Genomic DNA, 13282 nt, shown 5'->3' with positions numbered 1-13282 from the left:
GGCTGCACATGATATATTTTACGATCTGCAAGTTCTCCCGTATGAAATAAAAGGAAACTGAGCCAAAAATTTTTCGATGATCCATAACTATGAAAACGAACCACCCTGGTACCGCGTACGGATAAATGGAACGAATTTGCGAAACGACTTTGAACAAAGAACAAAAGACAGGGCTAGTGGAGAGGATAAATTTCAATTCGTGTTCGCAACAAGATCTTTGTACGCGAAATAATTCATCCATCGCAGCGAGAAATTGTTTCATTGTGCCGTGGAACTGGTTCGTTCGCTTTACTGCGTAGATGACTTCGCATCCATTTCGACTAATCGTAATTACTGCTCCTCCTCTTTACTATCCAGAAATTGACAGAATTAAAAGAACATTAAAATTGGAATTGACATTCGACAACAAATTTTTAATCTTTCCATCTAGAAACTGACAAAATTGAGAACTCTACAATTTTAAGGGAAAATATTGCTCAATGTTAACTTGTAAATGTGAAGTTTATTCCTTTGAAACCCTGTGAGTCATTAAAAGAAGACAACAAACTTTCATTATCACGCCCAAAAACTGACAGAAATGAAAAGCTTAACATTTTGAAAAGAATATTACGCAGTATTAATTTCTAAACGTGAAATCTCTTGCTGCAAGACATTACAAAAAGAAAGAAATTGTACATTTATAACTGTAATTTTAGAGAGACCAAGACAGAATATGAGACTAATGCCGATGCTGAGCGTGATGATCGGCGTGGTGACCGCTCTGATCATCGTCGCGGTGATAGTGATGGTCGTGCTGAGAATTCAGCATACGCAGGTGGACGAACAAAGTAAGTCTCAGATGGAGGATCATGGCAAACAAACGAAAACGATCCCTATCCAACGGGAGCTGAGGTTTCGCGAGGGAAGCAGTCTGCTCACGGATGAGAAACATCCTAGCAGTCCGTTCAGGAAACTCGAGAGTAGCGGTGACATAAGCGAAAACGATGAGAAGAATCCAGACATCATACCTCAACAAATCACAGGTTTGTGTGCTTTTATCGATTGATTCAATCAGATCGACTACGTATAAGTTGACTTAAAATTTACAAAACGTTTCTTGCTATAACTCTTCTTTTCTTACCAATTCTGTATATACTTCTCTTTTAAAGTATTAAACACGCTCCTCGACTTTAAACTCTGCAGGATTTTTCTTTCATAATTCAAACGTTGTGAGATTAATTTTAATACCAGAGTAGGTGATCGATTAAATTTTTCAGGAATCAAACAATGGAGATTGAAATTGGCTTTTACGTGGCTAAATCTTATAAATTTATAGGTTCTTTCGTGAAGTTAATAATTCGTTATCGAAATACATTAACAGGAAATTTAAAATTACAAGAATTCACACAACGTGCAAAAATATATGAGACATCCAAGCACTCGTTGTATTATTTACCAAGCGAAATAAATTTCTACTTAAATTCTCTCCACTTCATTTAAATTTACAAAAGCACGACTTTACACAAATATCCTGCAGAAATATTTATCCATTAGAGAATAAACTTGTTTCCACTTCGCTGTAGCAATTAAGGATTAAACCGAAGTATCTAAAAGCAATTTGAAAATTCTATATGTACACAGGCGACGAGCCATCGGAGTACCTGAGAAAGAGGCGGCTCGTGTCGACGATCGAAACGTCACCGTCGAGAAGTTTACTGGAGCACTCGACGGTTACTTCCGTCAGCGGTCACGGCAGTTACGTCGGCTACTGCACCATTCGTAACGGCATGCCGTTGCACGAATTCTCGAATCTGACGAAACATAAAAGCGTAAGTTCAATTTTCACTAATGCGTCCCCTGATTATCCCCAGTTACACGTTCGCTTCTACTCTCTAGTTCCAACTACATATTCCATCCTAAAACTAACTTCCAGCCAGGTGTTTCAACTTTTCCGTTGCTTTAAGCGTCTAGAAAACAAGGCGGGTTTGCGTGGTACATACGACTGGACAGGATACCATTCTACATACGGAAATAAGGCGAAAATGTAGAACAAAATTGGTTCATTTGATGCTTCATTTTCGAGAAAATGAAATTTGAAAATTCATCGAGCACGCGTGTACTGAATTCTATAATTCTTGATTAAATATATTCAAACTCAATATTCTCAAAATCGAGGCTTTCAACGAACAAATTTTATTCTACATTTCGTATAATAACATACGGTCATTCTCATCTAGTCGGGAATTAGTCGAGTTCATATGTACTTAACAAGCTTCCAAATTCAATTTTCTCGAAAACAAAGCTTCCAACAAAAACATCACATTTGACGCTCTTAACTTATTTTTGCATATAAAATAATCTATTCTCATTCTGTCATACTCGCCGTAGCAATTTCTCTCAGAATGCTTATGCAGCCGTTTACACAATCAACTTTATACGTCTAACGATCAGCTTCGTCTCTAAATAACTGTAGAGTAAAACGATCACAATCCCATCTACCTGTAATGACGATTTCAAACTAAAACATTCGAAAGGGATCGGTCATCTACATTTTGTTCCACATCTTTAACTCTTTGTTGTATATAAAATAATCTACTTGCATCCTGCCACACTCTCCATAGTAGTTTCTCTCCGATTGCTTCCACAACTGTCTATATGACCAACTCCTTTCATTTTAAATAACCTAAACGCAAATATGATAAAACGATTACTATCCTATCAACTCTTAATGACAATTTCAAACTGAAACGTTCAAAGCGTATCGTCTCATCCGATCATCTACATTTCACTCCACGTTTTTAACTTAGTTTTGCATATGAAATAATCTATTCGCGTCCTGCCACACTCTCTATAGTAATTTCTCTCATAATGCTCATAGAATCCTCTATATTCTATACTGTATACGTACAATCGACTCTAACGATTAGCTTCGTTCTAAATGACACTACGATAAAACGATTACTATCTCATCCATACTTAATGACCATAATTTCAAACTAAAACATTCAAAAAGCATCGATCACCCAGCACACATGAACTACAGTTTCAGCCAATAGTGGGCGATGACTATCAAAGCGGCGTTTGCACTTTGCCGAGGCAACACTGGCCGAGTCAAAGCGTTCAATCAATGTCGATGACGATGAGCCCTCCAATACTCTACACTGGTGTCGGTGTCGTCAGCAGGACCTGTCCCAGCGGCACCTTGATGACCAAGGACATGGAGGCGAGGATTCCAGCGCAGTGTTGCATCCAGTCGCAGAAAGATGGCAAGATAAGCACACCTATCGTGATGGCGAAAAGGGAGAGCTCCGTGTGACATTTTTGTCGCTCGCAGACCAGCCACGTGTGAGCAAGCATCGTTCGACGTGTTGTTTCTCCAGCCGCGTATCAGTGCCGAAAGTTTTCTGGTAACAGGTACACGCAGTTGACGGCATCGTTGGAACGTACGGATGAATAATAAAAGTTATTCCGTGTCGAACGTGTTCTCTGTTACAGTAATCGGGAGCCACAGACGAGGTACACAAGGATCGCTGGTCCTTCCGATTACACCGAGCGAATCTTTTCACGAATCTAGCGTTATTAATCTTTTTCCTCCTACTATCGTGTATTGTAAGCAAGTAAACAAATGTATAAATAAAGGTAGAGGGAGATATAGCCAAATGGCGGGGGAGAATTACGCGACCTCGAAAATATCAGAAGAATCGTTACCTATTATAACAGGGTACTTCACGAAGATCGTTAATTTTGAGAGACAGACCGAATGGTTAATGGTATTCTTCTTCGACAGTTAACGAGTAAAGAGCATCGATCATTTACGACAAACAGACCCTGTACATTCCTCGACCAAATCAAGCGCATCGTTTGGGAGTCTAGGAGACGTTCGACAGTTGCGTGTATGGATGCGATACGAGCGAAGAATGGAGCTGATACGTACAGATTCGCACGCAAATCGGAAACGAGGCCGGTTGTGTTTCGAACGAATTTATTTCCTCCCCAGCGATAGCATCGCGTTTACGTCTCTCTGTTCGATCAAGTGCCCTTTTTACATTGAACGGACGATTCTCGAGCCAATGTGAATACATTTAAACAAAAGAGAGAAAGAGAGAGAGAAAGAGAGAGAAGAGAAGAACAAAAAAGGAGAAAAGCGATAGAGAGAAATGTCGGAGATTACCGTGTGTTGTAAAAGGCGTGCATGTGCAACCGGGAACGAATTATTGATAGAGAATATACTTATACATATGCACGGATTTCGCGCGTGCTGTACATATACCTTGAATACGGAGGATATTTTATACAGATTGCTATAGTATAAAAATGAAACAAACAAGAAAATAGATATGAAAAAGAGATAACAATTTATTCCCACTTTTATTATGGTAAAAAGGGGAAGAAAAGAGAATAATGAGGGAGGAAAAATACACACTGTACAATTAATTCGTTTAGTCGTTGTAAGTATAAATAATGTATATGAGTATAAAAATCGGTCGAGGCAGCCAGAATAACGTACACTGAGGATGCCCCACGATGTGACGAGATAGGAAAATTAAAACAGTCAATGGGAACAAGAATTTCGTGTGCGTGCGTGTTCGACGTTAAACAGGGGTGGGGGAGGAAAAAAAAGAAACGAGGACACAGAAGACATATCGTTCAGCTTTCCATCACCGAAAAAATTGAAATTAACGACGAGACGTTAGAAACAAGTTGTATCGAGCGCGAAAGGAAGAAAAATGTAGGAAAAAGAAAATTGAAAAAAGAAAGAAGAAAGGAGAACGAACATAAAGAGATCCCCCGTTGCTTTCGTCAGTATGCAGTATTCTGGATTTTATTGTAAAATTACGGTATCTGTATGATGTATAAAGTAACGATTTTCCCTCTGCGTGATGGTTCGAGGTAAAAGAAGACAGAAAGAGGGGGAAGGAAACGAATGGAAGCCCGTCTTGCTCTTAAAAATTGTACTATTATCTGTTTCGATACTTGGTAAAAATTTCGAGTTGCTTCTTCCTTCGGAGATCGTCGATATTTATTTATGGTAACTTACATGCAGAAAGTTTGACAAATTTCATTATTACTATTATTATTTTTTTTTATTGAAAGAATGAATAAATTCGGCAGATGAGAGTTCTTTTTTTAACTCGTACTACCTTAATATTTCTAATATTATGAAAGACCATACTCGATATATTTTATGAGCATCGTTGCGAAATTTTCTGACTGTAAGTTGTACCATGACGATTGAACAAAAAGGTTAAAGAATATAAGGAATTCTCCATATAAGATTAACTCAAGAATGGTATACTTTGACAAGTGGTAAGGAAAGTGTGTTACTAGTATGGCTTTTATCCACGGATCGCAACTAGAAGCTCGTGCGAGAAAAGAGAAAACAAGTGTGTATAGCTTCCTTAATTGTTAAGCTCTTAAAACTGCAGAAGCGAGAAAGAGAAAGCTTTCTGCTTCGCTCTGTAAATGTCTGCACTTTTCCCTAATAAACGATAAACACATCTGTGTGTATGCGTGTATTTAAACGAAACCGAAGAAAAGATTAAAAGAGAAGGAAAAGACGCGGAAAGACCTGAACACTCAGTATGTATAAATAATTCGGTGTGACACGGTGATAGGAAATGGCGGACAGTGGTTTTTCACGAGTCACTCGTGTAAATACAATTATCGAAAATTAGACGTTTTCTCGAGTCCTCTAGATGAATGTGTTCTTTCGATCGCTAGTCGTTAAGTTTTATCTTTGAAGTCACGGCGTCTGACTTTAATATTTAAAAAGATTTAAAAAAAAAAAAAAGAAGGATGAATATGTCTCGCGCCGAAAGTGAAACGCGCGAATCTCGTTATTTATTATTGCCATTGATGGAATTGATGTTGGCGCATAGCCAGTGTACTAAGGGGAACTCTACTAATCGTTACGAAACGCCTATTTCACCATGTATTAAACGTTTAACGCTGAAAGGCTGAACAGAAAACAAAAAAAAAATCTACACGAACTCATCCCGGCACGATAGTGGCGTGCTAGTATCGTTTCGACGACGAACGATCCCGGGACCTTAACGAGTTTCGCTAGGAGCGCAATAAATCTTCAAAGCAAACTGCCAATAAATCTTTTGATAATTTATTCGAGTACAGTTCTCTGTAATTATATTGACGAAACGGTCTAAACCGGACGGTATCGTTATCGACTGGAATTTCTTTTCACCATCATGTTTTATTGTTCGAGAAAACGCGTTATTATAGCGGAAACAAATCGCTTTTCGTTCCCCTTTTCATTTTTCTTTTTTAAGGTCAACCAACATGTATGCTGGGTTGCTCGGAAAACAGGCATTCCAAGTCGATAACCAAATTAACTAAATGAAGTTTTGTAAATTTTTAACGTAACGTAGTCCTGCGTGTATAACGTCTTTGGTTCGTCGAATCAATACTATTACGATCCTCCTTCTCGAACCCGGTACAGAACATCAAGTCACGAGGCGCCGGCCAGATGGTATCTGCAAGATAATCGTCGTCATTCTGAATGCTAAAGGCGTTTCTTGGTATTGCGCGAGGTTGCTCTTCTAGCGCAGAATCATTTGGTCAGTATGCGAAACATCTTGTGGTCCTCGTGTATGTAAATTGTATAAATTGTCGAGACTCGTTGGAAAAGTAGCACCCTCAAAATGACTGTGTAATACATATATCATTCGTTTAGAAACCTGGTTTTTGTTTCGGTTATTAATTCGTTGTGCTATTTGTAAATGGCAAACACTTGCTTTCGTTTGTAGGAATCGAAATGTGGCGAGAAATGAATATTCGAGTTATAAAATACGGTTCTCTTGTTGATTTGCGCTTAACTGTGTGTTGTACAGGATGGGAAGTAATTCGCCGGCAGTAGAATCCAAAAGGAAGTGATATCTCGAACAAAGACCAATTAATGACTTTGAATTTTTGAGGAAATCAATCGTAAAGTAAAGGTGTATTTGGTAAATTTTACGAATAATCAAAAAGTTTTTAAGCCATCCACTGCCGGGCAAATTTAGAGCATGTTATCCTAAGCGTCAAGATTTTATTTTAAAGAAAACATGGAATTTCATAAAATCTATATATTATTATATAAATATTATTATGTATAAAATATAATTATATAAAATTTTCGTTTATCCTTTCTAATAATTCGAAACTCGAAACAAAAATTTAGACCGTCACCAATAGCAATCAATCTAAATTTGTAGCGCAAAGTATGAGATATCTCGTAGTTGGCAGTGAATGGGTTAAACTAAATCTAGCGTAAAAAATCTTTACCTCGGAAGCTTTGTACGAGATACCATCTACTTTTCTACACTGCGAATCATATTCCATTTTCTTCCACGAATAATGAATATATTATAAACGATCTAAGAGATGCTATATTACACGTTGTATGTTACTTTATACCTGTTAAAACGGTAGGATATCCCGTTTAAAATGAAAAATTCGCGTATTATTTGTTCGTTAATGTATGAAAATTTGATTGCGTTTCCACAGAAAAATGTTTATTGGAATTCGCGTGACGACCACAAAATATCCAATAATACCGACCAGCGTTTACACACCAATTTGCTTCGTTACTATGTATCTTACAGTAGCCAGGGATAAGAGCCAAAGAAATCTTTTTAGACTAATAAGAGTAAATGAAAGCACCGTTTCAGCCGTATATCACCTGTACATCTTTAACGATCGAGTCTGACCAGCTGCTTTCGCGAAGGAAAACCAAAAGAAAAAAAAAGTGAAACCATTTGAATGAAGTTTGTATATGTAATTAGTTTAGTGATATCCGACACAAATTTCATGTACCCCATAAAAAGAGACGTTTTTTTGATATTGTAAATACTCTGAAATAAATAATCGTTTTTATTCAATCAATCCTTCTTCTTCCTGTTAATAAAACTTTGTTATAAATTTATACTATATATAAAAATTTTACTCGTAAATTATCAACAGACAATTAATACAAATGATGTTATTACCTGAATAAAGGTTAATGAATGGAACTGTGGAATATATGTTCAAATACTCTTCAACAGTTAAAATCACAGGGCTTTCTGCATTCAATAAATATTCTAACAACGTACTCTCGGGATAAAGTCGTGTAAGTTTGTCACTCAACGATCTTATAACTTCCTGTATCGAAACTGACTTTTTAAGAAAAAGATTTCTGTTAGTTTTAAAAACGACCAATAAACTTAATCATCGCATCTATGAAACGAGCAAACTTCACCTATTAGTTCACTAACAGAAGAACTTACGCGATCGTGATGCGTGTTCGAGATATGATCACACAACATATATACTTTATTAAAACAGTTTAACATTTGCTGTTGGATATCATCCAATTCGTATGATTTTAACGGCTGTATCAAAGTAGGTGGTATTATATACGCGTGGTACCACCCCGTAAAAAATCTCTGTAAATTCCAATTGAAAAATGTTATTCCCTTCCTTTTTGATTTATTGTAAAAGCCTTACTTGATGGACATGATGATAAGTTGGAAGAAAAATTGCTTTTCCTATTTTACAATCCTCTGTTTGGTTATTGTACAATACTTTGAAATGCCTATAAATTATATCTTCTGCCGCCTATGTTAAGAGAATTTATTTTTTAGTTTTAAGTTAGTTTTAAGAGAATCCACTTTTGTTTGTGAAATCGCTAATGTGTCTAACCAAATTCAAATCTTGAAATTTAATTTAAAAATTGAAATTCCATTCACACACCTCTAATGCGTGAATATAATAATCCGGATAAATCAGAAATAATCCACTGATGGAATTATTTATATAATCTGCTTGCAAGTCCTGTATTATAGATTCCATTTTCTGGAAATTATATTTTTTATACGGATAATAAAAATACTATATGATATTACACTATTTCAACGTCTCCTATAATTAACGTGTATGTCATAATCTATACTAACTCTACTAATTTCATACCTTTTCTATACTCGTATCTGTACCAATATATGCTCCGATATACACAACGCGCGTTATATACGAAACCTACAAATAATACAATGTTCTTAAATTGTTCTAGAATGTACAGATTCAAAAATTTGAATCGATGAGAGTAGATGGCAGTTCGATATGAATTAGTATATTCAAACAACGAGAACACTAACTTATTTATGCTTTGACAAAATGCATAGCTGTACTGTTATCTTCATATTCTACGTAAATACATTAAAGGATTAATAATTAAATTAAGTTAGATCTTTACCTTACCAGCAGCACGAAGATTTTTTCTGATGACGTCCAGCAGGCTCTTACGAACAGGTTCAGTTACACGTTTCATAGTGTATGATGATTTAAAAGAATTCTTTTAGCTATTACTTATAACACAAAACAAAATTGAATAACTTTACGGATACTTTGAACATATACAACTATAAAACTGTTTTGAACCGTTAAAATTTCGCGCACGTACTAATCTCGCGATAAAGCTACCAAATACTTCCAAGTCAATTGACGGATGTTCGTAACTACTACGTTAATTGTTCAACTGTATTTTAGTTGCCTTTTTCAATACTTCTATTTTATTAAGAAATGTCGTTTAATTTAAATAATAAATTAATGAAATAAGGAATTTCTATATATATAATTAATGTATGCTAGTGCAGGAGTATAATAATTTTTAAAATTTTAGCTTCTAATTTGACCAAGATTGTCTTTGCGCTTTATAAATTCAATATTATTTGAACTAAAGAGTTCGTCGTATTTTAGTTTAGAGGAAAGTGAACTTCTTTATCTCTGTCGTGAATGTATTTTATTTTAATTAAATACGAATATATCATGTAGTAATAAAAAGTAATGTTCGTTAAAATCAGTCAAAGTGTATATATACAAGTTTCATAACAGTAATACTAGCGCATAATTAACTATTGCTATTTATTACCATATCATTATAATGACGGTAAATACATGTCTGGAAATGTCTTAGTTTTATGAACTCTCCTTAAAATAAAAATATTATTCTCAAATGCATAAAAGGTAGTGTATCATATTCTTTGAATTAATTTTTTAAATCATTCAACATAAGAATATAAAGTCATTTGTCTTCGCATTTTTTAATGTTACCAAAAATTGAATAGCTGTGTTACTTTTTTGCCTTTGGATACTCTAAGATTGGAGGTGGAGGTGGTGTTGGTTCACTAGGATTTCCCAACCAAACAGATTTACTAAAACGACCTTTTATAACAGGTGCCTGCCATTTATTGCTGCACATAACTGTAACTGTAGGCTTCTCTGTAGTGACAGTTGCTATAGTTACTGCTCTGAAAGCGAAATAAAATTTATTTAAACATTAGTCATCAATATATAATTAAAATATACTACAAACAGAACATAAATCTTGATTAAAATAACAGTAAAAAACTTACTGTAAGGTAATCTACTATTACCAAAAACGTAAAGGAGTTATTATCAACAATTATTTTCCATTGAGAATTATTCGATACTTTAAGGTAGGTAAAAATAAAAAGGTGTATTGTAATATATATTCAGCATTTATTAATGAAAAAAATACGTTACAAATTGAATAAAATATATGCCTTTTGTAAAATATTTTTCAAAGTGTACATATATAATAATTCAATATTTACAATAATTTTAATGCTGAGAAAAACTATATATATGAGATTAACACACCTAAAATTTATCATTTAATGAATTTTGTTATATTACAAGATATAAAATACTCTCAATTAATAATCTCTTTAACGATATATTCCTTACTAATTCCAAATAGCAAGGTATCGCTCTTTTTGAAGTAGCAATTTGTTTCAAATGGATATGAATAGACAATAAAGTTATTTTAATAGTTATTATATATAAGATAGGATTTATTATAAATGTTTCTAGTGGAACATACACTTTATACTTATTTTATTCAACAAAAAGATACAAATTACTAAATCAGTAGGGTAATGTACGGTGCTATGAAATTATAATTAATAGTAATCTATTTAACTACTAAAAATAAAAGATGTATAATTTTGTTAAAAAAATAAAGGTAATTCTCATGATAGAAATACAAATTCACTATTTCTCACAAAATGTGTGCACATTGTACGAAATAATAAACATGAAACGACTAAGTATGTTAAAAAATAAATCATTTTCTCTAATGCCAAGGCACTTGGTTTGGATGACTGATGGAACCCAATTTGTAGTACCTTGTTGTAGAAGATGTTTGTTGTATTCCTGTTGAATGATTGGGTGGTGTTGCCACTGTAGAAGTTTCAGCACTTTGAGCAGAGGTGCCATCACCTTTCAACACAGCAACACATTTCCAATTATTAATATAATTATCTTTCCATAATCGAACGCAACCATCATCTCCTGAACTTGCTAGAATAGTTCCCATAATGTTCCAACACACTCGCCATACAGTAAAATCATGATCAGAGAACTGTGCTGCCACATTAATTTCAAAACGTGATGAACCACTTTGTGCATTATCCCTATATTAATAACATCTTCATGTAGTTTCTTATACACTTCATGTTTGTACGAATTTTAAAACTTATACTCACACCATAGGTTTTAATATAATTATTTGCACATCTTTTGATGCAATAGCTAATGTGTGAAAACTTCTACCTAAATTTGGAGCAAATGCTATATCATGAATAGGATCTATAATATTTAATGTTTGAGTTTTTGTCCATCTTCTACTACTTTCAGAATATTCATATATAAAAACTTTTCCCTCGGATGATGGATTTGGATCATCACTTCCAACTGCTATCATTGGATGATGTAACCTAATGTGAAATAATGGAATATTTGACACCTATATCTATAACACATATTATAGGAATTCAGTAGTATTTATTCTACCTTGAGAGAGATGGATTCCATGAAAGACAACTGCACTGAAGTTTACAACTAATATCATGTTGTAGAGTCCATTGACTTAAATTCATAACATCAGGTGCTTCATATATCCTAATTACACCGTCTTCACTACACGTAGCTAACAAAAGTCCTAAAGTTTTAGGTGCAAATTTCACATCTGTAACAGACTTTCTAGAATCTACTAAGTTTGTTCTCCTAACCCAATGTCTCATGCCACGTTCTCCTGGTCCTGATCCTTCTCCAACTAAGTAAAATTAATAACATAGTTTTATGTTTATTAGTTAATCACAAAAATAATAGTTCTACCTATCTCTTCCCATACAGCAGCTGTCCTATCAAAAGAGCATGTTGCTAGAACTTGACCAAACTCTGGATGAGCCCATGTTACTTTCCACACAGACCCACTGTGTGCTTTCCAAGATGCGGATAAATGCCAATTTCCATGTTCGTCTTCATCCCAGACCTATACAAATTTCATAATCCTCATATATGACTATGATAATGTTACTGTGTATAAATACAAACGACAAGAGTATAAATCTCACTTTCACATATTGATCACTAGAACATGTTGCCATTCGTTGTCCATAAAAATCATAAGCAATATCATGAATCAAGTCTTTATGTTCCGCATTAATACTGTGCGCTTCGAACATTTTTGATACGTTTTAGTATTACAGAATAAAATAATATCCAGTAAATATTTATGCGTGCATCGATACACGTAGAGGTTAGGAGGTAAAAACTTGGAAAACTTTCCTATAAAAAGAGTCCACTGTCAAAATATCGGAAAACTAAATTCTATAATTCAATATTTTATAAACATCATAATTCCAATTCACTAATTTTTTTACAATATTTATTTAGCATGTTTGTATTAGAAAGGAGGGAAAATACTGTACAATACAAGTAATATTACTAACATTCTTTACAATTACTTTAAGCACATAAAGAAAAAATACATTTAAAATTTTTGTAATAGTATGATTAATGCTAAATCAATCGAAAAACTTTTCTCTTATTTTTTAAGCTTTGCATTTTCGGTATATTATTTGAATGAATTTCAATGAACCGTTGCATAAAAGCACATTGTCACTAGTATAGTGAATCAACATATTGTCTTTTGACGTGTATATTGTTAATGTATTTAAAAATACTTAAAAATTGACTAAATATATTTGCTGCGCTAATGAAACATAACAACATATCATAATAATTGTAAATATATTCTAGAAAAAATTAGAATAATCGCGCGCTCACGTATTATCAAAGAGGAGATTTCCTTTTTGGTATTATGTTGCTAGTTATATTTAGCTCTCACTAGTAATATCTGGTAATATTAATTTAAGATATATATAAAATATAATACATACTACTAATATGTATTTATCAATTCATTTTTCAAACACGACATAGAATACCATATATTTTATAA

General features: G+C 34.0%; 3 protein-coding genes across 6 annotated transcripts in view; 1 reads left to right on the top strand and 2 right to left on the bottom strand.

Moving 5' to 3' along the window:
- Positions 1-7853, top strand: part of LOC126922087 (nephrin) — a 301878-nt gene extending 294025 nt beyond the window's left edge. For both annotated transcript variants that reach the window (XM_050734307.1, XM_050734308.1), the window contains exons 12-14: positions 696-1022; positions 1621-1808; positions 3023-7853. In XM_050734307.1, the coding sequence (XP_050590264.1) occupies positions 696-1022; positions 1621-1808; positions 3023-3295 (788 nt within the window). In that variant the 3' untranslated portion in view covers positions 3296-7853. The remainder of the gene's footprint in view (positions 1-695; positions 1023-1620; positions 1809-3022) is intronic.
- LOC126922123 (uncharacterized) lies at positions 7638-9724 on the bottom strand. Its single transcript, XM_050734400.1, has 7 exons — positions 9209-9724; positions 8926-8991; positions 8707-8808; positions 8461-8571; positions 8241-8399; positions 7962-8130; positions 7638-7826 (listed from the first exon to the last, which is right to left on the bottom strand). Exons 1-7 carry the CDS (start codon positions 9281-9283, stop codon positions 7759-7761), a joined length of 750 nt encoding a protein of 249 aa, XP_050590357.1. The 5' UTR covers positions 9284-9724; the 3' UTR covers positions 7638-7758.
- Positions 9725-9859: 135 nt separating this feature from the next.
- On the bottom strand, positions 9860-13178 carry LOC126922106 (nucleoporin SEH1). 3 transcript variants are annotated; one of them, XM_050734369.1, is made up of 7 exons: positions 13108-13178; positions 12393-12606; positions 12154-12310; positions 11830-12091; positions 11523-11753; positions 11163-11450; positions 9860-10262 (listed from the first exon to the last, which is right to left on the bottom strand). In XM_050734369.1, the coding sequence occupies exons 2-7, from the start codon at positions 12501-12503 to the stop codon at positions 10085-10087; spliced, it is 1227 nt and encodes a 408-aa protein (XP_050590326.1). In that variant the 5' UTR covers positions 12504-12606; positions 13108-13178; the 3' UTR covers positions 9860-10084. The 3 variants fall into 3 exon arrangements, with proteins under 3 accessions (XP_050590326.1, XP_050590325.1, XP_050590327.1); XM_050734368.1 differs by lacking the exon at positions 13108-13178 and adding an exon at positions 12771-13073; XM_050734370.1 differs by lacking the exons at positions 9860-10262; positions 13108-13178 and adding an exon at positions 12771-13070 and having other exon boundaries at positions 10856-11450.
- Positions 13179-13282: the final 104 nt, after the last annotated feature.

Source organism: Bombus affinis, chromosome 11 (genome assembly GCF_024516045.1).
Source record: "Bombus affinis isolate iyBomAffi1 chromosome 11, iyBomAffi1.2, whole genome shotgun sequence".
NCBI classification, from domain to species: Eukaryota; Metazoa; Arthropoda; class Insecta; order Hymenoptera; family Apidae; genus Bombus; species Bombus affinis.
Note: the sequence above shows the minus strand (reverse complement) of the source record. Positions and strands in the feature narration are given on the sequence as shown.

Coding starts and splice junctions, on each gene's coding strand:
- LOC126922123 (XM_050734400.1), bottom strand. CDS start 9,283: ATGAAACGTGTAACTGAACCTGTTCGTAAGAGCCTGCTGGACGTCATC. Junction 8,809..8,925: donor CAGATACGAGTATAGAAAAG/GTATGAAATTAG, acceptor TATAATTTCCAG/AAAATGGAATCTATAATACA. Junction 8,131..8,240: donor CGAACACGCATCACGATCGC/GTAAGTTCTTCT, acceptor TTTCTTAAAAAG/TCAGTTTCGATACAGGAAGT.
- LOC126922106 (XM_050734369.1), bottom strand. CDS start 12,503: ATGTTCGAAGCGCACAGTATTAATGCGGAACATAAAGACTTGATTCAT. Junction 12,092..12,153: donor TGCTGTATGGGAAGAGATAG/GTAGAACTATTA, acceptor AATTTTACTTAG/TTGGAGAAGGATCAGGACCA. Junction 11,754..11,829: donor TGGAATCCATCTCTCTCAAG/GTAGAATAAATA, acceptor ATTTCACATTAG/GTTACATCATCCAATGATAG.